The 27,685-nt window shown below is 35.7% G+C and overlaps 1 protein-coding gene across 7 annotated transcripts in view; it reads left to right on the top strand.

Annotated features, from left to right (window-relative positions):
* The window catches only part of MTMR3 (myotubularin related protein 3), a 115,181-nt gene that overhangs the window by 32,447 nt on the left and 55,049 nt on the right, over positions 1-27,685 (top strand). For 5 of the 7 annotated variants that reach the window (XM_012731075.1, XM_012731079.1, XM_012731078.1 and 2 more), the window contains exons 2-3: positions 18,705-18,757; positions 27,447-27,521. In XM_012731075.1, coding sequence (XP_012586529.1) covers positions 27,519-27,521 — 3 coding nt within the window. In that variant the 5' untranslated portion in view covers positions 18,705-18,757; positions 27,447-27,518. Of the gene's footprint in view, positions 1-18,704; positions 18,758-22,224; positions 22,251-27,446; positions 27,522-27,685 lie in introns of those variants that run through there. The other 2 variants (XM_012731077.1, XM_012731076.1) reach the window with 2 other exon arrangements.

Consider the following 27,685-nt stretch of genomic DNA (forward strand, 5'->3'; position numbering starts at 1 on the left):
CCAGAGGTGCAGGGGTGGTGAGAGGATTCACCAGAGACAGAGCAGGGAGCAGAACAGGCACATTGACTGAAGTACACTGCTGAGGGGAGCAGCGCGTGTGTCAGGAGAGGTCTGCGGAGCCATGTGGATCACCTCCAGGGCAGGTGGGGATCGAACTCATGCTGAACTGGCTTCAGCCTCCTAGAGCTGTGCTTTAACCAGCTGTACCACCACGGAGGGCCTGTCATATTTATTTTTTAATCATAATATATAGATTAATAAAATGATGTAATGTTCAAATGTATAGCCTGATTAAATAATATTAACCTGTCATGTTGTGTCCAACTTTTAAAAATGGTTTTTTGTTTTGATATAATTTCATATTTATTAAATGTTACAGAAATAGTATTAGGAATTTACCAATGCCCTACAACAGTTGTTTACATTTTTTTTTTTTAGCTTTATCATTCTTGCTTTTTTTTCCACCAACCATTTGAGCATAAAGTAGAGGCAATATGCCTCTTTGCCTCTAAATACTTCAGAGGTTATTTCCCAAGAATAAGGTAAGAACATTCTTTTACATAAACACAAGTTATCCTTCATGGGTTTTCAGTTTAATTTTGAGAAAAATTTTATTGAAATTCATTTTCAAGTGTTTTTTTGGGGGCTTTACTAGTGCTATAGTCCAGGGAACACACTTGAATTGTGTGTCCCAATGATACTTCTGTTTCTAAGTTCTTGGATTATAGCTCTCATTTGGCAAAATTTTATGTTACCTTGGGTTTGGAAATCATCAATTTAGTTTTTAAATTTCTTACTTAAAAGCAAATACAATTTGTTTTTACCGTTGGACAAAACATTTTGAACTTTGATAATTAAAATGCCTCTTGTGGGCCCACGCTGGTGGTGCAGTGGGTTAAAGTGCAGAACTATGAAGCTATCCACAGCCACTGCAGCTTGAGTTCAGTCTGCGACCAGGGAAGTGACCCACATGGCATGGCAGACCTCTTCTTAACCCACCTGCTGCTCCCTTCAACAGTGTATTTCAATCTACCTGTTTTGTTCCCTACTCTGTCTTTGGTGAATCCTCTCACACCTCCCTCCATGTCCCCCCTCCCCCACGACTCTGGCCTGTACCCCAGTTCTTGTGTGCATGAATAAATAAATATTTATTTATATTAAATGAGTGAAGATTAAAGATGACAATCATGAAGATTAAATGAGACAATCATGAGAAATATGTAGCGTAGCTCAGTAATTGGGACACAATTCAATTAAGTACTAGCATTTAAATATGAAAGTAATGGTATTTTTCAGAGTTTGGTTTTGTTTAACAAAGTAATACTTAATATCCATTTAGAGTAGTTTTACTAAGCACATATTCTACAATAGTATTTAAACAAAGATTTTGTATGTAGTAGTTTAACTAGAGGTTTCTTAGAAACCAAAACACAGGTACTTCTTCTGTTATGCAAACCTTTTAAATGTGTGTGTGTGTGTGTGTGTGTGTGTCCGTGCTTTAATGTATGTAGGTTTATTTTCATAAATCCCATAGGTTTTTGCTGAGGGGAGATAATTATATCTCTTTTGAGAGCTAAAGAAACAGACAAACTAGAAAGTGTGTGTTGTAACTGTTTATTGACACATAACAGGGCCATTAGTAGTAATAGTGTGCATGTATGTGATTATTAAGTACCATGTACTTCTAGGTGTTTCTGTGTATTAGATCACGTAATATAATTATAATAACATAATATGAGATACTGTGCTGTCAGAGCATAAGAAAGGAAAGTGACCTATTCAAGTGATAGAACTAATAAATGACGGAATTAGATGCTCTAAATTAGGTGCACAATTGAGTGCTCTGCAGCTATGCAAGAGCTTAAAGTGCATAATAATAACCTTAAAAAGCTAGTATACATTAAAAATTTTATTGTAAACACGTTAAGGTTCCCTTTAACGACTTTAAAACAGTAGAAACAGAACCGATACTTTAGAATAATAGGGGAGATCATAGTCTCTATTCTACTAGAGATTAAGAAGTAATTATTTCTTTTGACTGAGAATAGAATAACGGAAGAAAACCAGGTCTAGTCTTAAATCCTGACTTTTGCAAAAGAATTTGCATTTCTGGTTAAATTACTGTCTGGTTGAACAATCCATGTTCCCTTACCCTTTCCAGGAAACACCTTAGAGAAGCAAAACAAACTAGCTGATCTGAAATCCTTTAGATGAGTTTGCATCTTTTCCTATTCTTTAGTTTGTAATTTGGACCAAGTTAAAAAAGAATAAAAGATTCCTTAACTTGTGCAGTATCGTTACAGTTCTGACTCTTACTCTATAATAATCTTTTTGCTCATTGATTATTTGGATATGCTTGGGAGCTTTTTAGTAGTTGTAGTTACATACTCATCACACGGGCCAAATTGACTTATCCAGTCAGCTTTTTACATGCTTGTCCTTCTAGTTTCTCAGTTGTTTTGGTGTCCATAACAACAGAAATGAATGAGCTAGTAATGCAAGGAGCTAGTAATGCATGGTGAGTAGATTTCCTTCCTGCCCTGGAGCTTTTTCCTGTAATTGATGTCAGCTTTGAGGATGATAAGCCTAGAAGTTTAAGGGAGAACCTAACTTCCTGACTTTCTCCCATTTAAATTAGATTGTTTCAGTGCTGAAATAGATTTGAAAGTAGGTAAAAAGTACTGTCCAGATTGAGAATATTTAATGTATCAACGTCTCAAAAAAAGTTCAGTGACTTTAATGTTAACTATTAACAATAGTCTGCTGTAGTAGAATATTATTTAGTAGCACTAAATAATAGCTATTTGTTTGATAAATTCTTTGTTTTCCATATTCCCCCATACTTGATTTTCTTTTGTTTTCTGAGTTGATTTCTTTGAAAAGAATATACAAATTGTACTATTAAAAATATTAAAACATTTGAGTTTTGAAATGCTTGTTTTTGATATTACTGACCTGACTCAAAGGCATCCTGGAGAACTTGATCTGATATTTGGAATTAAAAACTAAGATAATTCTTGAGAATGGGTTAAACTTCATTACATAGCAGCTTTTATTTTGTCTTGTAACTCATTTGGATTTGGTAAATTTCAGTATTCTGTCAGTAGGCTCAATCTTTTCTCACTTTAAATGGCTCTAAAAAATTAGGTAGTTGTGTGAGTGCCTGCTGAATGCCAAGAGAACCTCCTCATCTAGAGATTCTTAACAACATACTGTTTGCCTTTGATCATAGCAGTGGAACCAGATTCAGGAGCTGTTCTCTCCTCTTTTTATGCTTTCACTTTTTCTTTTATTCAACTTTGAAGATTAGTTTTTATAAAATACTGGTTTTTAGGATATAAAATTTCTGTAATTTTTTTTGATGAATAATAGCACCACATATACTCAATGAAGTAAAAGTAAGAACCAATACATATTTCATAATTATGTGTATAAAGATTTAAAATTGTTGAATAGTGGAATAAATTTCCAAAATTCTGTTGTTTTTTTTTTTAAAGATTTATTTATTCATACAGAACTGGGGTACAGGCCAGAGATGCGGAGGGTGAGAGGATTCACCAGAGACAGAGTGGGGAGCAGAACAGGCAGATTGACGAAGTACACTGCTGAGGGGAGCAGTGGGCGGGTCAGGAGAGGTCTGCTGTGCCATGTGGATCTCCTCCCTGGCAGGCGATGGGGAAGGAAGTCATGCGGAAGTGGCTTAAGAAGCTTCCTAGTGCAGTGCTTTAACCCACTGTGCCACCAGGGAGGGCCTAAAATTCTGGTTTTTAATTGATGATGCTTCAGTAGGTACACACTTCGCTGAAAAATGGGCCTCTGATTTGGAACCATAAATTGGTCATAAGGAAAATAATGTTTGTAAATTCTTTTCTCTCCCCACCCCTCCAATAAAATCCTTGCTTGAGACAGGCTACATAATTTACAGTGTTCCCTTTTCAAAAATCATTAACAAAATGGTTACAGCATAGTCTGTAGTGAAGAAGAAATCCTATATGATATGTATAAGTTAAACACCCATGAAGTTGGCCGTGCCTTGGTTAATGTCTTCAGTTCTTCAACAGATGACTTAAAAGAATTGTACATTTTCTGATATTGATGCGTCATTATATATTTTGCTATTTCCTTTTGAAGAAAACATTTATACTGTTTAAATTTAAGGATATATAAGACCTGTTAAAATACTCTTGCTGTTTTGTGTTTAGTGTCAGTTCAAATTGTTATTTTAGGTTTAAATAAAATAACCACCAAACAATGAAAAATGAGTAAGGGACTTTATTGGATGAGTGATAATTTGTTTTATTTTATTCAGACATAGAGGTCTTTATGGAGGTAGACCTTAGAAAACCATAAGTTTGAATTGTGACTTTAAGTCATCTGCTTACCTCACTAGTGAGTTAACCATATGAACTTTTTTAGGTATGGTAATTGAAGTTAGCAAAAATTACTTTTAACAAAAGCCATATACTGGTTTTCCTTATGAGCTAAATCAAGTGTTACATTTTGAAGATATATATTTTTAATGATACTGCTTAAAATTTCCATGGTAGACTTTATGTGTATGGAGGTATTACTTTATATTATTATATACAAAACAATAATTGGGGGCATTCTGATAACAACTGTAATTGTTCATGGTAAGACTACTACTGTTTTAAGAGGTGAGAAATTTGGGACCTGAACTTAGAACTTTTTTCTTTCAAATAGGAAGTTGGGACATTGTTTAAGATATATATTTATTACTTGTTGCCAACAGGCCAACAAGTGATTAAACAGTTTCTTTGACAGAAAAATATGCTAGGTGATTGACTAAAGCCATCATATAACTCATTTTGTCTCTTTTGAAGCTAGTTAACTTTATGACTTTGGTACCTTAGAAGAATATCAAGCTTTATCTAAAACTTTGGCCACCTGTAAATACTTATCCTTTGGTTATAGGGGAGATGAAGATTTTGAATACATTCCTTCAGAAAGGGATTTGAAAGAGTGGTGCATATGATCTGATTGTGGAACCTTTTCTTTTGAATTAAGGTTAGAGTCTCCTCTTTAGGATACTATTGGAGTTAAAAAAATAAAATAGAATAGTATTTAGTGAAATGCATAGATGGAAGTATGCAGTTTGAGTTTCAGTAAGTATTTACAGCTTTGTAGCTAAGCCTCAGTCCTGATATGGATCACATATATCACATTTGTAAGTTTCTTAATGCCCCCAGCTAGTTATTTCACCTTCTCCCTGGTTTCAAACTACTGTTCTGGTTTCTTTCACTATAAATTAATTTTGTCTTTTTTTGAACTTCATGTAAATATAATCATATAGTATTCTTTTGTAAGGCTGCTCTGAGTCAGTGTAATATTTTTGAAATTCATCCATGTTATTGTGAATATCATTCATTGCTAAGTAGTGTTCCATTGTAGCAGTATACCACAGTGTGCAGAAATATGCTAGAATTTGTTTATTTGATCACCTGTTATTAGAAGTTTTTAGTTCTTTCCAGTTTGGACTTATTATGAATAAGGTTGCTATGAACATTTGTGTCTGAGCCTTTTTGTGGCCATATATTTTTATCTCCCTCGAGTTATTACAGAAGAGTGGAATTGCTGGAACATGTGAGAGATGCTCATTTAACTGTCCAAACTGCTCTCCAAAGTAGTAATATGAATTTATTACACTGATACACTGAGTTTTGTATGAATCCTACTTACTCAATATCCTCACCAACATTTGGTCTTTATCAATCTCTTAGTTGTCCCAGTGAATGTGAAATGGTATCTCATTATGGTGTTTGCACTTGCATTTTCCTTTGATGATTAATGGTGATATGCATCTTTTAATATGTTTATTGGCCTGTTAAGCATCTTTTGCAACAGGTTGTTATTAAAACTTTGCCCATTAATTCTTTTCTTTCTGTAATGATTTATGTATGTTTTTGTATGTATTTTTTCAACAGGAATTCTTTATCAGATATATTTAATTTTTGACTATATTGACCTTTCCATGATAACTTGAGCCGCTGATGTGTATTTTGTTGTGTGCTTTTGCCACTCTGAGTATCTACATATATTTACTCCCTCCACCCCTTTTGCCCAAGAACTTGTCATTATTTTAGATAAAAATTTAATCTTTCTGATTTACATAGTAATTTTGTCATAGTTTGTTCTCTAAGGGCCCTCTTTTGAAGCCCTATTTTTGATCATGATAGGGGAAAAGTTGGGCTGAGTTTTGAATGAAATCATAGTTTACATATTTTCTTTTGCACATTCTCTTGTGTTGTAGCTTAATCTTAATTCTTATTGCTATTCTGTTGTACAAATATACCACAAATTATTCATTTTATTGTTGTTGGACATCTGGCTGTTTGCAGGTTTTGACTTCTATGGACAATACTCCTATAAATATTCTTAAGCATTTCTTCTGGTGCAATATCTGAATTCCAGAAATTATACCTAGGCATACAATTGCTAGACCATAGGCTATGCCAAGTTATTTTTCCAAGTGGCTTATCAGTTCAAATTTTCATTGTAGTAAATGAGAGTTACTATTGCTCCAAATCCTCAGCAACACTTAATGTTTTTTTTTCAAGGTGTGCAGTAGTATCTTATGGTTCTAGTTTGAGTTGCCCCCATTTGCAGTGTTTGAACATCTTTGCCTGTGTTTATTGGCCATCAGAACTTACTCTGCAATCACCTACTCATTTTTCTGTTAAGATTATTGGTCTTTCCACTTCTCCAAAGAGGAAATACAGATGGCCAACAAGCATATGAAAAAATGCTCAACATCACTTGTAATAAGGGAGATGCAAATTAAAACCACAATGAGATACTATCTCACACTAGCAAGAATGGCGCATTGTAAAAAAACTAGCAACAACAAATGTTGGTGAGGATGTGGAGAAAAAGGAACTCTCCTGCACTGCTGGTGAGGGAAATGCAAAAGAGTACACTATGGAAGACTGTTTGGAGGTTTCTCAAACTGCTAAAAATGGAGCTTCCATATGACCCAGCAATCCCACTCTTTGGCATCTACCCAAAAGACACAGAAACACTGATTCAAAAAGACACCTGCATCCCCATGTTTATTGCTGCTTTATTTACAATAGGAAGACATGGAATCAATGCAAATGCCCAAAAGTAGGTGACTGGATTAAAAAGGTGTGGCACATATACACAATGGAATATTACTCAGCAATTAAAAAAGATAAGCACATGCCTTTTGCAGCAACATGGATGGAGCTAGAAGGGATCATGCTTAGTGAAATAAACCAGAAAGAAAAATACTGGATGATCTCACTCATAGCAGGAATATAAAGGACGGGGGTGGGTGTGGGGGGAAATGAACAACTATATACCAGAGACATTTTATGGGGGTCAAGTGGGGAATGGGCTAAAAAAATGTGGGGGTTGGGGAGAGAGGGAGGAAATACACTAGGCTGTGGTGATGACACATGAATGATTTGGTGATGGGAAGCCCATGGGAATTACAACTGAGATGGAAACAGGCACAAAATGATGTAAAATTAAACTATTAAATTATTGAAAAACCACACAAAAAGATTATTGGTCTTTAATTGGTTGATCTTTATATATTTTGAATACTCTGTTGGTTAACTTTTTGCCCATTTATTTGACTTTGTTTTTACTCTCTTTATGGTCTTTAGATTAATAGAAATTCTTTACTGTAGTCACATTTATCTAGTTTTTGTCTTTATAGTTTTTTTTTTTTTTTAAGATTTATTTAGGGACCTCCCTGGTGGCACAGTGGTTAAAGCACAGCACAGCACTAAGAAGCTAAAGCTACTTCCGCATGAGTTCGATCCCTGCCTGCCCCGGAGGTGATCCACATGGCACCTCCACATGGTGGGGCAGACCTCTCCTGACCCACCCATTGCTCCCCTCAACAGTGTACCTCGTCGATCTGCCTGTCCTGCTTCCGCTCTGTCTCTGGGGAATCCTCCCAACGCCCCTGCACCTCTGGCCTGTACCCCAGTTCTGTATGTATAAATAAATAAATCTTAAAAAAAAATTTAGAAAGTAGGTCAGTAGTAACTGATTTGAATGCATGGAGAAGATTAACCCCCAAATATATGTACTGGAGAAATCTGTAGCTAACATGTTTTGCATTGGGAGTGAGGAATGTTCAACTAAAGCTTGTGACAGGCATTATGGTATAAACATCTCTTGAATCTATTTTTTTTTTAAAGATTTATTTATGCATACAGAACTGGGGTACAAACCAGAGGTGCCTGGGTGGTGAGAGGCTTCATCAGAGATAGAGTGAGGAGCAGAACAGGCAGATCGAGGAAGTACACTGCTGAGGGGAGCGGCTAGTGGGTCAGGAGAGGTCTGCCTCGCTTTGTGGATCACCTCTGGGGCGCAGATCAAACTCACACTGAAGCAGCTGCGGGCTTGCTTGTAGTGCTGTGTCCTAACCTTTGCACCACGATGGAGAGCCCCATGTAATTTTTTTTTTAAAGATTTATTTATGCATGCAGAACTGGGGTACAGGTCAGAGATACAGGGGCTGTAAGAGGATTCACCAGAGACATTGGGGAGCAGAACAGGCAGATCGACGAGGTACACTGCTGAGGGGAGCAGTGGGCTGGTCAGGAGGGGTCTGCTGCGCCTTGTGGTCACCTCGGGGGCAGATGGGGATCAAACTCATGAGGAAGTGGCTTTAGCTTCTTAGTGCTGTGCTTTAACTCGCTGCGCCACCAGGGAGGGCCTCCATGTAATTTTTTTTTAAGGTTTATTTTTATTTAATGATACATACAAAAATTCTTGTATAGGCCAGATATGTGGGGTGGGGGTGTTGTGAGCCAATTCACCAGAGACAGAGTGGGGAGTAGAATAGGTGTATCTACTGAAATAAATTGCTGAGAGGAGAAAATGGCAGGACAGGAGAGGTGTGCTGTACCATGTGGATCACTCCTTGGCTGGGATGTTGCAGTGACTGGCTATAGCTTGATAGCACTGAATTTAATTCCTGTGCCAACAGGGAGGCCCTCCTCTCATTGTTTGCTGCCATACTTCTCTTTATTTTTAGCTTGACTGATGCAGACATCAGTGGTATGATACAAACTTCAATTGCTCTGCATTAAATATGTTCAGGTTGTTGATTTCTCTCATTTTTTCCCTATGTAAGCATTAACTTGTACTTAACTTTCCCATCTCTCCCTTAATCTTTAGACTTTCAGGAATTGGATACACCTCAGTAGATTATATAGTCCTGATTTCCTTTTGGATTGATGTAATTTTATTTAATTGGGAGAGACATTATGGTATACAGGTTCAATGTAAACTGTGGAATCAGAATCCCTAGGTTGAATTCTGGCTCTTCCATTTAACTATACAACCTTGGGAAAGTTACTTCTCTGTTTTTTAAGTGTAAATGGAAATTATTATGGCTGCTCAGAATTACTGTGCAGTGATTTGAATTAGTATGAGTATGATACTTTTAAAACAGTGCCTGACAATTTAACTGCAAATAATAATAAAATAAATTATAAAACAAAATAATAAAAATAGCCTATCTGTTGGTCACAGTTGGCTTATTAATAGAGGTTCCACATGTACTTTGTTGCTTGACTATTTTCTCTCCCTGTTTGTTGCTGTCACTTTAAAATTTTTATAGATTTAAAAAACGGGCTTTCTTTTGAAGTATTATGTCAAGTATTATTAGTACACTTTCTTATGCTTAGAATCAGCTACTTATGTGGATAACATATAATTTAGATTCTCTGCCAAATACCAGATAACGTTAGGTGTATATAACTGAAAAATTATCTTGGCTTCAATTTGGAAGAACCTGTCTTCCTTTGTCAGTTCAGGAAAGGTTAAGAAAAGAACAGAGAGGGCCCTCCCTGGTGGTGCAGCAGCACAGCACTGAGAAGCTAAAGCCACTTCCACATGAGTTCGATCCCCACCCGCCCCGGAGGTGACCACATGGCATGGCAGACCTCTCCTGGCCCGCCCGCTGCTCCCCTCAGCAGTGTACTTCGTCAATCTGCCTGTTCTGCTCCCCACTGTCTCTGGTGAATCCTCTCACCCTCCTGCATCTCTGGCTTGTACCCCAGTTCTGTATGAATAAATAAATAAATCTTTTTAAAAAAAAAAAGTACAGAGAAATAGTTCAATTTTGGGTGTAGAAGCAAAATTATTACAGTAGGAATGGAACATAAAACAGATGCTTTAGGAATGGCTTGATATTAAGGCCTCGGACATCTTATTTATGATATCACAGATAAATCAGAGGATTAAAACTACCTTCCTATTCCTGCCACTTACATTTCATATCCTTGTTTTGAAGTAGTAATTATCATCTTTATAAAAAACATCCTGTTTTTATACCATCAATTCAGGACAGTTTTTGTAGAACTAGTGAAATAAAGGTGAGGACCAATAGTGCAGTTGTTTTATCAAGTTCCTGAGTTCCTGTTTGCCTCAAGAAGTTTTACATGTTGATGAAATGACAGTTTACTTTTACGTATGGTTATATGTTAAATATTAGATTTAATGCTGGAACATGAATTTAGAAAGTATCTAACCATGGATTATGAGAATAATCACCTATATTTTTAATTGCTTGTGATAAATATTTTAATCATATATCCCAACACTTTCAAACACAGATTAAACACTATTTCAGTGATTAAGCAAACATTTTGAATAGTCTTGAGAGAACTTATAAGCTGTGTGTGTTTGGGGTGGGGAGCAAAGGCATCAAGGGAGGGAGATGGGAGAGAGTGGTGAACTTTGATAAAAGAAAAATGCTAAATCATGTGTACTTGCAAAAATACGGTGAAGGTTTAGTGACTTGGAATATTAGAACAGCTCTATAGATATGGCTGGAAGAAAAAAAGCCAGTAAGGATATAGAAAAGAAAATAAGAAATGGAAAGGACTTGGTGGTGAACATAGAATGTTCTAGAAGGGGAGAGTAGAAGGATGCATTAGTACTGTGACATTACCCTGAGAGTTAACTTGGAATATATAGAGAGTAATGGTTAATTTTGCTTGTCTTACTCAGTTAAGTAAATTTTCACTTCAGCAAAATTGTGTATCTATCATTTTTGACTTGGAAGTTTACAATGAGTAATAGAAATTAAAAACCTTTTTTTATATTTTATTTTATTTATTTTTATCTTATAACAGTTTATTTTTACATCATTTTGTATTTTTTTTTTCATCTCAATTGTAATCCTCGCGGGTGTCCCATCACCAAGTCACCCGTGTGCCCTCATAATCCCGTGCACTCCCCCCCCCCACGTTTTTGATACCATTCCCCACTCCACCCCCACAAAATGCCAGGTAATGTTACAAGGAATAGGCCAGTTGTAACTGTTTGTTTCTTAGGTAGTAAGATCTAAATAAATTAAACTAATCAAATGCTCAGTAATCATGTTGTTAGATGAAATGGTCATGACACAGGTGCACTGAATGGAAAGTGGAAATTGTTTTCAGATTTTGTTACTGGAAATAGACCTTGGAGACCTAGACTACTGAGATTCCCAGTGAAATATTAAGAAAAAGGATAAGGTGGTGGAAGGGGAGGGAGATGGTTGATTCTATTTAGGATGTATAGAATTGGCAAAGGCCCAGAGGAGATCTGGTTCTTTGTGATTTTGTGCTACCTGTGGCAGTCAGGATTGGAGAAAATAGGGAGTTGTATAATGGTAGCAGTAATTTTCAGAGGTTTACTCATTTGTGTAACAGACATGTGTGAGGGAAAGATATGATACAGTTGTGTACCTGGATTGCCTACTTGTGAATGGTTTCAGATATGTAGAAAAATGAGAGAATACAGCAGTTTGAGGAAGGACAGTTAACACAGTAATATGAAGAATATATATTAATGTAGTACCCGAATCTCTGGTTAATATATTACCGCCATGATTTTTTGCAGTACCTACTGAAAGTATATCTTCAAATTATTTACATTACAATTGAGTTACAAATTTTTTCTTTTTTTAAAGATTTATTTATTTGTGCATACAGAACTGGGGTACAGGCTAGAGACTCAGGGGTGGCGAAAGACTTCACCAGAGACAGAGTGGGGAGCAGAACAGGCAGATCGACGAAGTACATTGCTGAGGGGAGCAGCGGGTGGGTCAGGAGAGGTCTGCCGCGCCATGTGGTCACCTCTGGGGCAGGCGGGAATCGAACTCATGCGGAAGTGGTTTCAGCTTCTTAGTGCAGTGCTTTAACCCGCTGCGCCACCAGGGAGGGCCAATTTTTTCTTTTTTAACATTATATAAATTTCATGGTATGTCTTGAAAATACAGAATGGTTTTTCCAAAGCTCATTAGTATAAATACATAGTTTTTTTTTTTTTTAAATCAGGAACGGTTTTTGTTTATTTTAAATCACCTCAAATGTTATTAGTGGTTTGTATACCAGTCCACTGTAAAAATAACTATATGCTTTTAGAGTGTACGGCTTATGTTACATGTTAACGATGTAAATTATTAGAAAACAAAAAGTGTAACCTTTTTCATGGTTTTTAATTTCTTTTAGCAAATGATAAGTATCCTGACTAAAAACAGAAGTACAGAATGTTTATCCAAACTATATAGGCCTGATGTTTACTAGAGAGCTTGGACAAATGTATATGCCTTTCACCTCTTACAGGCATTAGTTCCTTTGACAAAGTATTTTGTGTTGGAAGTGCAAGAAACATGAGTGACTCAAATTAACTTTGGAGGTGTGATAGTATTTTAAATTATTATAGTCACATGCTTATTGGAAACTTAAGAACTCAGTTACTTGTCTGTGTGTGGTGTTGTTTCATGATAAATTGAATGGCACTTAAGTTTTTAACATAGAAACAATATGTTCAGAACACTAATGAGTGTAGAATAGATTTATATTAGACTATACATTCAAGAAGTTTTTCAATTTGTTTTAGAAAATATTTTACCATTATTTTTCTGTTTAATGTGTATATAAGTAATTTAGCCACTATAATATTTAAAACCCCTTTAAAAGATTTTATTTATTTACTCATACAAGAACTGGGTGTAGGCCAGAGTGGGGGGAGGGGTGTCAGAGGATTCTCTAGAGACAGAGTGGGGAGCAGAACAGGTAGATCTTCTGAAATACACTGCTGAGGGGATCAACAGGTGATACAGGAGAGGTCTGCTGCGCCATGTGGGTCACCTCCCTGGCTGGCGATAGAATTTGTGCTGCAGTGACTGCAGATAGTTTGGTATTGCTAAGACTTAACCCCTTGCACCAAGTTGACCTGGCGCTGTAACTTTTAAAATGGTTTTCCTCTTTCCCCTTTTTTGACTAATGAGTTAATAAACAAAATGATAGCTTAGGAATTTGTTAGGTCAAGGTTGATTTTTTTGTCTATACTGAATCCATGATCTGAGTTTTTGAGTTGTTAATTTAAGTGCAGTTATTTAAAAATATAAAGGGGAGAAATCTTTTTTTACTTAACAGTTTATTTCTTTCTAGCCTTGATTTTGTACTTTTGCCTTCCTCATTTTCTTAGGTAATGCATAGTGGTGAATTCTACTTTTTGCCTTTATTTGAAAAGAGTTCCTTATGTATATTTGGATGGCTGTCACGTTTCCCTCTGCTTAAATGAGATAAACATTACTAGTTCAAAATGGTGAATCTTTCTGGGCATCTCTTGAATTATATGTTCTTCAAAGTATTCTTAAGAAGGTGGTATTTCGGTCAAGACAATTTTTAGTTGATATTTATTAATTGAGAACTGCTTAGAAACAGTAGGCATTTGAACTTGCCATCTTAAACAGAGTCCACATTTTAGTGTGTGGCTGGTTATTGGAGGTTATTTGGGTTTTTATTGACTTGTTTTAAAAAATTTTAGTAGTTTACTACCTTATTGTCAGAATATGAATTTTAAGTAAGCCAGTAAAGAGTAGATTTTTTCCACTGCACATTAAGATAATAACAGTTAAAAGTTAAAATGTTTCTTTTAGTGTTAAGATGTTTATTTACTTAAATGACTAACTTGCATTTTTGTTCAGTTTTCTACATAAAACTGAGTGAAAGATAACAGAACTTGAAAGATGGGCAAAGACATATTAACTTTCTTGATGTAATATTAATACATGAATAAGTAGTATGCAGATTAACTAGGTTTGGGATACTGGTCACTTTTTTTTTTTTAATATAGCTTCCAAATTTTTGTAGAATTGGTGCTAAACATCTTAGGTAAAAATAGAAAAACTGGCCCTCCCTGGTGGCGCAGTGGGTTAAAGCACAGCACTGAGAATCTAAAGCCGCTTCCGCATGAGTTCAATTCCTGCCTGCCCCAGAGGTGACCACATGGCGTGGCAGACCTCTCCTGACCCGCCCGCTGCTCCCCTCAGCAGTGTACTTCGTCGATCTGCCTGTTCTGCTCCCCACTCTGTCTCTGGTGAAGCCTCTCGCCGCCCCTGAGCCTCTGGCCTGTACCCCAGTTCTGTATGCACAAATAAATAAATCTTTAAAAAAAAAATAGAAAAACTGCTTATTTATATATGGGCATACTTTTGAGTCCCTAAATTAAAAAGTCACCTTCAAATAAATTTGTCTATTTGTCTGGAAAAAAAGACAAACCTATTATGCAGTTGTGGGGGGTGGTGGGGATGGGAGCTGTATAAAGTGGTAAATGGAGATTCTACTTTACTTCTTTTAGGGCAGGGTACAGAAGCAAGTGTAAATAAGCAGTGTAAATTACAGTTCCAGAATGACTTTGGAATATTGAATTTTGTGTATTTTTTTTAGTTGCCTTAAAGCTGTATTTTTGGTCTTTGCTATCTGTTTCATTAATTTTTTTCTGTTGAGTACATAAGGGATATTGGTCATTTTGTATAAGAAAACGCAATTAAATTTTTATTCCTTGAGCAATAGGAGACAGGGACAATTCCCAATCTTGTTTTTAAGATACCTAATTGGATGACACGTTAAGAGGTGCAGGAATCTTTATAGATTATAGTTAGAAAAATTTAAGTTTCATGAGGTGTGAATTTCTGGACTAGTATTTTTTCTTTTTTATAAATACAGTATTTGACCTATGCATTTCTAGTGAGAACTGGAACTTGGGGCCAGATAGAGGAGGTAAAGAGGAGGAAGGGGTTAGAGAGGAAGCAGTTACTTCTTTACCCACAGGTTAACTGATAACAAGTAGCACAGCGATACTGAGTGTACAGGTATTTGCCTTCTGTTAATTTCCCAAAGGTAAACCTTGAACTAGTGAAAGAAACAAAAGTCAGGAAACCTTTTTCCAACACTGGAGCTAGTCTTTCTGATTTTTCCATAGTAACTAAATATTGAACAACCCTGGTTCTTAAATGACATTGTTTGGGTTTTAATTCAGTTAGTGTCTAGTGACTTGAATACCTAGATTTTCTATCATTTAAAAAAATTAAAAAAAAAATTTTATCCTTTTTTAAAAAGATCTATTTATTTATGCATACAGAACTGGGGTACAGGCCAGAGTATGTATAGGGGTGGTGAGAGGATTTAGCTGAGACAGAGTGGGGTGCAGAACAGGCAGATTGACAAAGTACACTGCTGAGGGGAGCAGCCGGTGTGACAGGAGAGGTCTGCCGCACCATGTGGGTCAGCTCCCTGGCTGGGATTGTACTTGTGCTAACGGGGCTCTGGCTCGTTCACAGTGCTAAACTTTAATCAGGGAGGGCCCTACATCTTCAGTTCTTAATTTCTGTAGTAAAGTGATTGCCTACCTTGTGATTTTTCTTGGAGGACTTGGGGTTAGAAAATAACATTGGGAGTTACTAAGAGAAATTCCTTATAAATTTGTAAATGATTTAATATATGAGTTAGTAGTATGAAGTAAAATGAATGTGCTCAACATAGAAATAATTATACAGAACAAGTTATAACATAAAAACAACCTTTACATTCTTTCTTAAAATCATCTAGTTTCCCCTGTTTTGCAGATTGTTTTTTTCTGGTGACAGACATCATATATGAATTATGCTTTCCCCTTGTCCTACTTTTTTGTGTAAGGATTAAGTTTAATAAGAAATTACTTAAAAGTTAGAGATTAAATTTGCTAAAGTTGGTTTGATGATAGTATTCTTATTTTGAGGACACATGGTCAGCGTATCCTTTTGCCTAGTTGAGATATGAAAAGTAATAAGATACATTGAAGTGCAACTAAATCTTTAAAGTGTAATCGCAAAATTACTTTACTTTTTACTACTCACATTTTTTGGTTCACATTTAGAAAAGTATTTTATCACCATTTCAGCCACTTAAATGAAAATCACAATTGTGTTGTTCATTAACCAGCTATTTGAAATTATGTATCACAGAACCTCTTTTGAAGAATATACTTGAAACTTCTCTAGCACTGGGAGAAAAACACACTATTCTTTCACACATTTACACACATACTCACGTGTGTGGATTGGTGAAAGTATTAGCGGCTCAAGACATTTAGCAGCAGTGAAAGGCTTTTTTGATATAGAAATATGATTATAACATGACATTTAGTGGACGAAGTCTGACAGCTACTGGATTTAGTTTTTCAAGGCAAAGTAGGTTATTTGGCATAGGAAATGATAATATTTTAGCTGCTTATCTATGTCTTACAGCTGCCAGAGAAATGTAGTAAACTAATGGTGAATTTGTGTGTGGATCTCTGAAAACTCGAGTTAGGTGATTCCAAAAGAGATAGAAAAGACAAATAGCATACTTAAAAAGAAAAATGGCCTTGTTTTGTGATCTCACTGAATTAGGCCACTGATTCAGGTTTATATTTACTGTTTCTCTTGTGTTTTCAAAGCTTGGCTGTACTAAGTAGGGGAAACATTCTTTGATAGTGTTTAGCCCTGTGAGGATACTACAGTTGATACTAAATTACAGCTCCGTGAAGGTTGGTCCTTAACTTTTTTCCTTGCAGCATCCTGGTATCTAGGATGGTGCCTGTCCTCTCAAAATATTTGTCAGATCAATCTCTACCAGAATGAACTTAATTTAGGTGACTACAGACATGCTCTTTGAACATTCCTTGTTTCTATTTTCATTTATAGTTGACTTTAGTAGCAAAGGTTTTAGAAAACCTGAGATCTGAGCTCCTGTTCAGGGAATGAGACCAGGCCACAGTAGATTTACTTAGTGACAAATGTGTGGGTTTTGGTTAATGCTAGTGATGAAATCATCTCCCCATCATGAAATAATCCTTCCTAACATATGCGACAGAATTCTAGTTTGGGAACATCATTCATCATATAACTGAAATTATTAGGCATAAATAAACATTATGAAACTGAATGACTCACCCAAATAGTGAGTATTGTAGAGCCATTTAGACATTTTTTGACATCTCTGAACTGTTTTATATTGTCTCTACACTCATGTCTTACTGTGCACCCGTTTAACATCTGTTTAATATGCAGTGCATGTGCATGAAAGCTTTCACATACAGTGAAAATAAGAGGTTTTAAAAATATTTAATGTTTTCCTCCTAAAGGTTTTGAATTCTAAATTATCTTGCATTTTAAGGTGAGACTATGTAAAAAAACACTCCATTATTCTTTTGAAGTTAGAATATACCCTAGCCAAAAATGTGTAGCTTTAAAGACCTCCCTGCCTTGCCCTTTACCAGCAAGCCTCACCTGAGTGAATTTGGCTTAGTTTTTGTAGTTTGGGTTCTTTTATTATATAAGTGTAACAAATGGTTCCTTACCTTTATTGAAACTGCTGTGATACGTAATAGATGATCCCATAAACTATTCCATATCGGTGTAAACTATTCCATATAAGCGTACCTTCCTGCCTCAGACCCTCAATGTCCTGACTTTTAGTCATCACCTCTTCATCTTCCAAATGCTCTCCAGTTCTCTCCAGTATGGCTGTATATCTGATAATGTAGCATTTAATATTCAAGTATATTGATTTTTACTTTCTTTAGGGTTTTCTCAAGGAATAAAATATTGTCTTCCTGTCTATAGTATTGCATGTAATTGTAAAAATTTGTCTCTTATTTCAGATAACTTCAGAAAGTCTTCCTTTTTGTTTTTAAATTCCTTTCTCTCCCCTCCTCCCACCACCATGGATAACTATAGTTAATTCCAGCCATACCCTCTACCTGACAGTTTGTTCATTGGTGTTTATTATGTTTAAGAATCCCTTTTTATTGGACATTTTAAGTAATTGCTTAGATTTTTGTACCTCTTCAATATATGAATGTTCAAGATAACCAGCGATCCCGAGATTAGCAGTTTCTGTTCCCACCATGCTGAAGGCTGTTACGAGCCTCTACAAAATGTGAAGAGGCTCCCAGCAACCACCATGAGAAAGGAAAGGTTCAGAGGCTTTGCAAGATCCTTTGGCAGAAACTAGTTCTAAAGCACTATTTAAACTATAAGCCTAAGTCTAGATTTTATGTGACTTTTTTTTTTAAGTATTTATTCTGGTAATGTCAAAGGTTCAGTTAAGAAATCTTCAGAAGTCATGTTTGACTGAATAACAAGAACATTTATAGGTTTCTGGAAAGTTCTGTGTGCAATTTTGTAGTTTCTAAAGTCATGCTGAGTCCTGATTGGGTCCATTATGTACAATTCAGCATTGTTAAATGTGTGGTTGACTAAATAATCTACACTATAACAATTTTAAAAAGTATTATGGCATTCTGATTTGTAGAGAAACTTGTGTGGTAAGATCAAAGTGACTTAACTTATTTTTAGGATATTTGTCATTGTAAAACTACTGGTTTTTCTTTTGCAGATTTTCTTGTGAAACTTTGTGATAGAAAATTTTCTTGGAACAAATTTCATTTGGTAAGCTTGCATTACTCCCCTCCCCTACATAATTGCTCTTTCTGTGCTATTTTGAGGAAACAGAAAGTAATTTAGAGATTAATTTGGGGTGTCTGTTGGTATACTTAATTATTTAGATGAGTTATTATATGTTTTCTTTGTCTGTAAATGTGGTGCGGTTTTTTTTTCCCCAGTAGGATTCAAACCAGCTTACTTTTGCATATGTAATTCCTTATACTATAATATAGTACATGGTATCTGAAAACTTGCACTTGAGGCTAAGTATGTTGTAGCCTAAATCTTTTTTTTTTTTTTAAGATTTATTTATGCATACAGAATGGGGTATAGGACAGAGGTGAAGGGGTGGTGAGAGGACTCACCAGAGACAGAGTGGGGAGCACAACAGGAAAATCTACTGAGATAACACTGCTGAGGGGAGCAGCAGGCAAGACAGGACAGGTATGCTGCATCAGGTGGGTTAGCTCCCTGAACGGGGACTGAACTCATGATGCGGTAACTGCCAATAGCTTGATGGTGCCGAGACTTTAATCCCTGTTCCACCAGGGAGGCCCCAAATGTGCATTTTTTTGGTTGTCATTCTTGTGCACTTGGTGTTCTTGGCCACCCATGTCATCTCAGTAGTTCAGAAGCTTGATGTGTTACAGGATAGGGAGAGGGGCACCTCAGAACCCTTAAACCTGCCTGCTCTAATTAGGTTCTGCCATTTGCTGCATCAAGATAAAACATATAAAATCTTTAATGGAAAGGAACTTTAATTAGTGTGCAATATGGAAAAGACAATATAATTTCCACATCAAGCACCCAAAGTTACCCATCCTTTTGTGGGTAAAAGTCCACCCAAACAGGCTTGGCTGAAAGCAGGGACTCTGAGGTGCCAGAAGTCTAAGGTGCCTTCTGTCAAGGACCCACAGAAAAGGGTCAGAAACAGTCAGACAAGTTTGGTAGGAAAAGAGCAAAATCAAAATCAAAATAAAAGCTGCCATTATTAACCTCCCATGGGTCTCTCACCCACGTCTATTTCAACCAGTCCAGGACCCAAAAAACATGTTCACCTGTCTCTCTGCTCCATGTGCCTCCCTCAGGTCTCCTTCTTGCTCTCCATCCTGCTTCCTTTCTTCTCCAGTCTCCTCTCCAGCTTCTTCTCATCCCTGCTTAGCTCTACCCTCCCTTGGGAGGGAAACCTGAAACGTCCTCTTTTCCAGGTACCACCCTATTACAGATGGTTCATTATTAATAGCTTGAGTGTTCCTCAAAAGCTTTTTTTGAGTGGCCAGATAAGAATACATCTGTCTTTTTGTATCCTCATTTAATTATATTTCTGTATCTTATCATACCCTGCCTTTTTATCTATTGGAGTGTGAATATCTTTTAGTTAAGATCATATTTAAATTTTCAGTTCACACATACATTTCCTGAGTTTTAAGAGTATCATCTCATTGTAATTTTAATTAGAATTTTTGTTTTTGGGGTGTGTACATACGTGTGTGTAGGTACATTTGGGTAAGAATAAGTGGGAAGAATAGATTATGTGCTTTTGGGATTACCATTACCTTATTGATTCAGGGTACTTTGTTTTCCCCTCCTACAGAGTAAGATTATATAATATATCTAATCTGTCATTGTATTCCATTGTATCTCAGGTGGTTGAGTAATTTGTTTGCAAGTATAAATTTTTAGTTACTGAGTTTAAGAAATTGAGCAATTCCTTCTTAACAGGTGAGATGCCATCTTCATTAGTAAGATTTAATGATGCATCATAGACTGTGGCACCTCAGTGACCCTGATTTGGGCCAAGCCTGTTTGGTAAAAATTTCTTGTAGTTATGTTGGTAAGATTTCTTCTAAATTCCAATCTGGGGATTGGGGTAGAATGGGAGAGTGGTAATGATGATCAAACCCAGAGAAGCCTGAAGATTCCAGCTCTCAAATTCTCATCCATATATTAAAAAAATGAAACCATTTGTCTCTGATGCTTAGAAATACTATAAACATCTCATATTCTTTGATTTGGCCCATTGTACACTTTTAGAATAGAAAGATAATCCAAACATATTACTAGTCTCTGCAGTGTTTAATTTTTAATTTACATTGCCATGATAATGTTTATTGATTTTTAACTTTATAATCATTATTAACTTTAGATAAAGTATGAAAGGCAGTTAAAAAAACAGTTTTATATGCTTTTTAAAAAAAGATATAATTTACATGTAATTATTGACATTCTATTGTCAGGTATACAACATAATGTGTGTGTATATACTATATATATATGTTACATATATTTTATAAATCTGACTTATGTCCATTACAATTCCATACTTTTTTTTTTTTTATGATGAACACTTAAGATCTCGGAGCAACTTTAAAGTCTTCAATACACGATTATTACCTGTAATACTCTATATTACTTCCCCATGATTTAAAAACTTTTATAGCTGGGAGTTTTTAAACCCCTTTCTCCCATTTTGCCTGCCCCCGCCTTACCCCCATTCCCTATCGCTATATAAGAATTGGAGTTGCAGGCCCTCCCTGGTGGCGCAGTGGGTTAAAGTACAGCACTGAGAATCTAAAGCCACTTCTGCATGAGTTCGATTCCCGCCTGCCCCAGAGGTGACCACATGGCGTGGCAGACCTCTCCTGACCCGCTCGCTGCTCCCCTCAGCAGTGTATTTCGTCGATCTGCCTGTTCTGCTCCCCACTCTGTCTCTGGTGAAGCCTCTCACTGCCCCTGAGCCTCTGGCCTGTACCCCAGTTCTGTATGCACAAAATAAAATAAATCTTTAAAAAAAAAAAAAGAATTGGAGTTGCAGAAATAGGGACTAGTTCAGAGATTGGGCAAAGATGATTATTGTGACTTTTTACAATAACAAAAAATACCCAAATATCTCAGCACAATTGATGGTCCAGTTATGATTATATTTGAGTACAATGGAATATTGAACTGCCTTCTGAAAGTGTATACCAACAAGGAAAGATTTGATACATTAATTGAAGCAAAACTTGTAGAACAATAAATATAGGAACACTCCCCCCCCCTTTTTAAAAACAGATTATGTGTATTTACATATGTATATAAAGAAGTTTTTGGATAGAATTGTTAAAATAGTTAACAATAGTTGTACTTATATTTAGGCGAAATAAAGGTTGTCAGAGTGAAAAAGGGAACTTAAACTTATTTACTTTAAAAACAACAGATTTGAGACGTAATCCTTGTATTTCACATTTAACTCACTTAAAGTCTACTTTCCAGTGACTTAGAATACTCACATAACCATCAACACAGTTTCAGAACCTTTTATCACTCCAGGTTTATAACTTATAACCTTTTATAACTCCAGGTTTTTGTTGAAATAACACCCTGAATAGATATAGCCACTGACTTGGAGCAGCACTGGAACCTGGGAATAGAAGATTCAGAAGTGAATCTCCTCTTCATACGCCCCTCCTGATTCCCCAAATCACTTAAAAAGCATTAGTTAATCGGACTTTGCTAAGTGAGTTTTTTTTTTTTTAAATCTCCAGCTACATTTTTCAAGTTTGCGAGAAATCTTATCATTAAAGACAATGGCTAGCAGTGTTAAAAGAAGACAGATCCTTGCTCCATAAACTCCCGTGTGTTGATTGGGAATCTAATAATCTGGTCAGTAAGTCTTCTTGAAATACGGCATAATTGTGGATTGCTTTGTTCATCGGGGCTTTGCCTTCCTTCAGTGTGTTAATGAGAGAAATTCCCATTGCTGTGGCAGGAGGAGGATGGCAGAATGATTGCTGACTAGGTTTTAGATATCAAAATGGCTGCAGAGCCAAAAGTGAACCCAGGAAAAGCAGGGTGAAACAGTCTGCAGTGGAGTGTATGCCTCCTCTTTTGACTGGGACTGTGACTTTCAACAGGATTATTATGACAGGATGTACAGTTATAACAGGATGTAGCATGTTTTCCTCTTTTTATTGCTTGGGCTGTAGTGTCCTTGTTATTAGGAAAAATATCAAGAAGGGGCAGAAATGGCTTCTGTGCTAAGAATGGACAGCAAGGTTCTGTGCTAAGAATGGACAGCAAGGTTCTCTTTCCAAATCTGGAAAGTTGAAAGGAGGTGACCTTCAGGCCATTAAGGAGTTGTTGACCCAGATAAAACAGAAAGTGTATTCTCTGCTGGGAAGTCTGCAAAAAAAATTGAGAAGAAACAGAGCAAAGAAGGATCTGGAGTTGATCAAGGATGATGAAAAAGAGGCCGAGGAAGGAGAGATAACATGCCAATGGCGAGAGTGGCACTTCAGCTCATAGTGGGTTTAGAAATCATATCCCATTGTTTCTTTACATGAGGGCTTGACTAAAATAAAAAATTTCACCAAATTTTCCTGTCAGTTCATGTGCACTGTTCTCTCCTTTATTATTCTTCCCATCAGTGCTCTGCAGCTAATCCTTCCTTGTAGTTATGTTAGCTTCACCCTGTAATTTTTGATAACTGTTCGTGACCTAACAGTAGAAAGGATGTATGGATTGTTATCAGTAGTCTGCAGAATAATCTCTTGTTATACAGAAAATACATTTCTTTTCATTCATACTTGAGTTCACTAGTTGTTTTCCTAACTGCAAAGGGAGTCTTACTAGTTGAGTAGCACCTGAGAGCAGCACTGAATGAGATACTTGTGTTATACTCCACAGAAGTATGTTATGTAAGGCTCATTAACACAAATGTAATAGTGTATTTTTGTGACTGAGAGTTGACATCCTGTAGAAAATTAGTTTAATAGTTTTAAGATTTGTTTTCTAAAGTTGATTCTGTGGGTTATTTTTGTGAATAGCCTGATGTGTTTTTTTCTTCTCAAAATAAACAAGTCCTTATTAAATCAGGAATTTGCATCCCCCCCACAAAAAACCCACAAAAACTCCTAACCCTTCAAGCTATCACCCTAGTTGTAATGTGGTTTAGTTTCTAATTCCATGGATTGGTGTGTACATTTCAGTTGGAATAGTTAAATCTGTGATATCTGTGAGAATTTTTTCTTAAACTTTACTAAAAAAATTCTTAAATGATAATGCACATTGGTAAATTTACTGTATCAGCTAAAACTTACCCCCTCTTTACATTGATTCCTCAATAATTGGGGTTTATAAGATAGAGGAAGGCTCATTCTGTTAAACTGTTCAATGAAAATTTTGAACATATTAAGGTAGAGAAAGTAGTTTAATAAATCCCCAATTCTTATCTCAAAGTATTCAATTCATGGCCCATTTTCATTCTGCCGACTCTTTTGTAGTGAAGTGCTAACTTCTCTTCGTATTTCAGTTAATAACCGTAACCACAAACACAAAAACCCAACCATAACTTTACCTTTACAGTAAATCAATAATCCTTTAATATCATCATCTATTTAGTACATGGTTAGATTTCCCTAAATGTTTCAGTTTATTTTTATACTTTGAATCAACATCTAATAAATGAAGTCCCACATGTTATAGTTGGTTCACATTTAAGTTGGTTACTTTAAGTCTTTTTTAAATATATAGATTTCCTTTCATCTCTTTTTTTCTTGCAGTTTATTTAAAGGATTTATTTTCCTGTAATTTTCTATAGACTAGATCAGTTTTTGCATCCTTTATTTTGTTAGCAGTTATAAAGTGGTGCTACTTATTTCTGTCTTTGTATTTTAAAAGGGATACTCTATCATCCAAACTTCATTTTTTAGGAAAAGATGAGATAAATACTAATTCTTTTCCCTCATCAGTTTTCAAAAATAAGAGGTTGACTATGTAACATTTTCCTGTGGTGACCAGAGAAAGATAAGAATTTTCATTTAAAAAAACATCAAAACTCCCTTCAAGGTACTTACAATTTCTGTTTAAATTATTCCATTTTGGGGCAGTGAGTGTCTTTTAAATTGTATTCTGAGTTCTTTTGACATACTATCAATAGTATTTCGTTGTTTTCTTGCTTTCCAGTTTATAATAATCAACCTATTATATACTTTGTTTTAGACTTGGCACTTTCTCTTTGAAGAGAATTAGTCTTTATTATCCATTGTCTAGATGCTTAGAATATTCATTCCTTCTGTCCTTCATTTATTCAGTCACTTAATTTTTTGCAGTAAGATTTTACTAGTTTTAGTACTTAATACTTTTAGTATTTCATGAAGAACTTGATTATATTCATACTCTTCACCTACATTATTTTATTGATTTATAATTAATATCACGTAAAACCCACTTTTAAGTCTATGCAGTTAGGGTTTTTTTTTAAGTGTGTTTATATACATATGTGTATATGCATATATTCATAGTGTGTAAAACATCGATGATAATATAATTCTAGAACATTTCCATTTCCTCCCCTGTCTCCATAAATAATCACTCCCTATACCTTTTTTACATGGTATGAATATTCCATATAAATGGTACTGTATAGTATGTGGCCTTTTCCCCCTGGCTTCTTCAACTTAATATTTTCAGGGTTCATCCAGATCATATTATGTATCGAAATCTCATTGTTTCATGTTTCTGAATAATACTCCTTTGTGTGGATACCACACTTTGCTTATTTACTCATTAATTGTTGTACATTGGGTTGTTTCTCTTTTTGCTTTTGTAAGTAATACTCCTGTGAACATTCACGTGCAAGTTTTTGTGTGGCATATGTTTATACCTGGGAGTGAAATTGATGGGTTAGATGGTGATTCTATATAATAAAAGATTGCCAAACTGTTTTCCACAGCGATTGCACCAACTTACATACAGCAGTGTATTAGGGTTTCAAGTTCTGTATTCCCCCTGCATTTTTGACATTATTATTTTTATCACTAGAGTTGTATTTTGAGTTACCGGCTTATAAAACATCAAATTCACTTCTGTTTAAATTAATAGTTTGTAGGTATGGTTTTGTTATTGAAATTTCAATTCTAAAACATAAATACCTTTACAGAACATTAGAACAGTTTTTTTTTAAAATTAAACTTTATTTTCTTACATCATGTTCATTTTTGTACAATATTTGATTTCTCCCCTCAGGTGTAGTCCCTGTAAACCGCCTACCACATCACCTGTGAACCATCACCATAGCCCCATCTGCTTTTTCCTTTCCTGTTTTGACCTTCTCCCTTTTCCTTCTCCTTCTGTATGCCTCAGCTCTATAGTTTGTCCTCAAGTGTTGTCTTTTTTCCTGACCCTTTGTTTGGCTTCCCTATATTCCCCCTATAAGCTGAAGCCATCTGATACTTTTTCTTTTCCTTCTACTTATTTCACTGAGCAAATCCTTTCCAGCTCCAGCAAAGGAGCTGTGGATGGCATGCTTTTTGTCTTTTTTGATTGCTGAGTAGTATTCCAGTATGCTTTTATCACATATTGATCCATTCATCTGTTTGGGGCATTTAGGTTGTTTCATACCTTAGTTGTTTTAAGTAGTTCTGCAGTAAATATAGTTCAGGTTTCCCTTCAAATTAATGTTTTTGTGTCCTTTGAGTAGACTTTTAGGAGTGGTATTCTGGTCAGATGGAAGATCCATTTTAGCAATTTGAGGATCCTTTGTACAACTTGGACCAGTTTGCATTGTATTCCCACTGGCAATGTAAGAGGGTTCCTTTTTCTCCAGATCCATGCCAGCATTTGCTATTTCCAGTTGTGTGTGTGTGTTTTTTTTTTTTTTAATATGGGCCATTGTGAGGTGGTATCTCATTGTGGTTTTGATTTGCATGTCCCTGCTTATAAGTCATGCTGAGAATTTTTCATATACCTACTGGCTTATTTGCATTTCCTTTTTGGAGAAGAATCTTTTTAGCTTGTCTGCCCATTTTTTAGACTAGGTTGTTTTTGCTGAGTTGTGTAAGCTTTTTGTAGATCTTTGACATTAGTCCCTTATCAGTTGTATGGAGTGCAAATGTTTTCTCCCAGTCTGTAGGTTATCTTCATTTTGGTTATTATCTCTTTTGCTTATAGAATCTTTGTAGATTCTAGTCCCAACTGTTTCTCTTTTCCTTCATTTTATTTGCCTTTAGGATGGAAAGATGTTTCTGAGATGTGTGTCACGGAGTGTTTTGCTTTATGATTTCTTCTGTATATTTTATGGTTTTAAGTTTTACATTCAAGTCTTTTACCCATTTTCAATTGATTTTTGTGTGTAATTTGATGTGGTCTAGTTTCAGACTTTGACTTATCATATTCTAGTTTCCCCAACATTTATTGAAGAGACTGTGTTCCATTGTATATTCTTTGTTCCTTTGTCATAGATTAGTTGACCACATACATGTGGCTTTATTTCTCAGTTTTCAGTTCAGTTCTATTGGTCTGTCTTTGTTCCTGTACCATGCTGTTTTGATTACTTGGATTTTGTAGTATAGTTAAGTCTGGGAGTATAATACTTCCATTCTTCCTCCTTTTAGTCATAAAAACTTTGCCATTTGAGGGGTTTTTGGTGATTGTACTTGCATTTCAACAATATTTATTCTGTTTTTTGAATACTACCAATGAGATTTTTATTGGAATTGAATTGAATCTAAATTACTTTTGATATAGGATGGTCATTTTGATATTGTATTGCCTCACTTACATTGTTTATTTAAGAATTTACTTTGAATAGTATTCTCAGACACCATAAGATATCCTATTTTATGGTAGTTTAGCAAACCAAAAATGGCAGGCTTTGAGTGAAATTGATGCCAATTTTATCTTTTAAAAGGAACTATTCTTTTTAATGTTCCAGGTATAAAGAAAAGGACCTGCCAGACACTGACGAAAGGACGGGGATCTCTTCTCCAAATCTGGGCCTCCTGTCATGGTAAGTACAAAGATATAAGAAAATTAGATTTGAATTCTGTCTTGACAAGTTAATACTAAGTGTCTCTTTTTAGTGAGGTGATAAGCAGAATCAAAACCAAAATATAGGGTTCTTGGACTCCAGTTTCTCATTCCTTCCTAGGAAGCAAAAATGTAGTGAAAACT

Source organism: Condylura cristata, unplaced genomic scaffold, assembly GCF_000260355.1.
Source record: "Condylura cristata isolate star-nosed mole 26May11 unplaced genomic scaffold, ConCri1.0 scaffold00029, whole genome shotgun sequence".
In the NCBI taxonomy this organism is placed as follows: domain Eukaryota; kingdom Metazoa; phylum Chordata; class Mammalia; order Eulipotyphla; family Talpidae; genus Condylura; species Condylura cristata.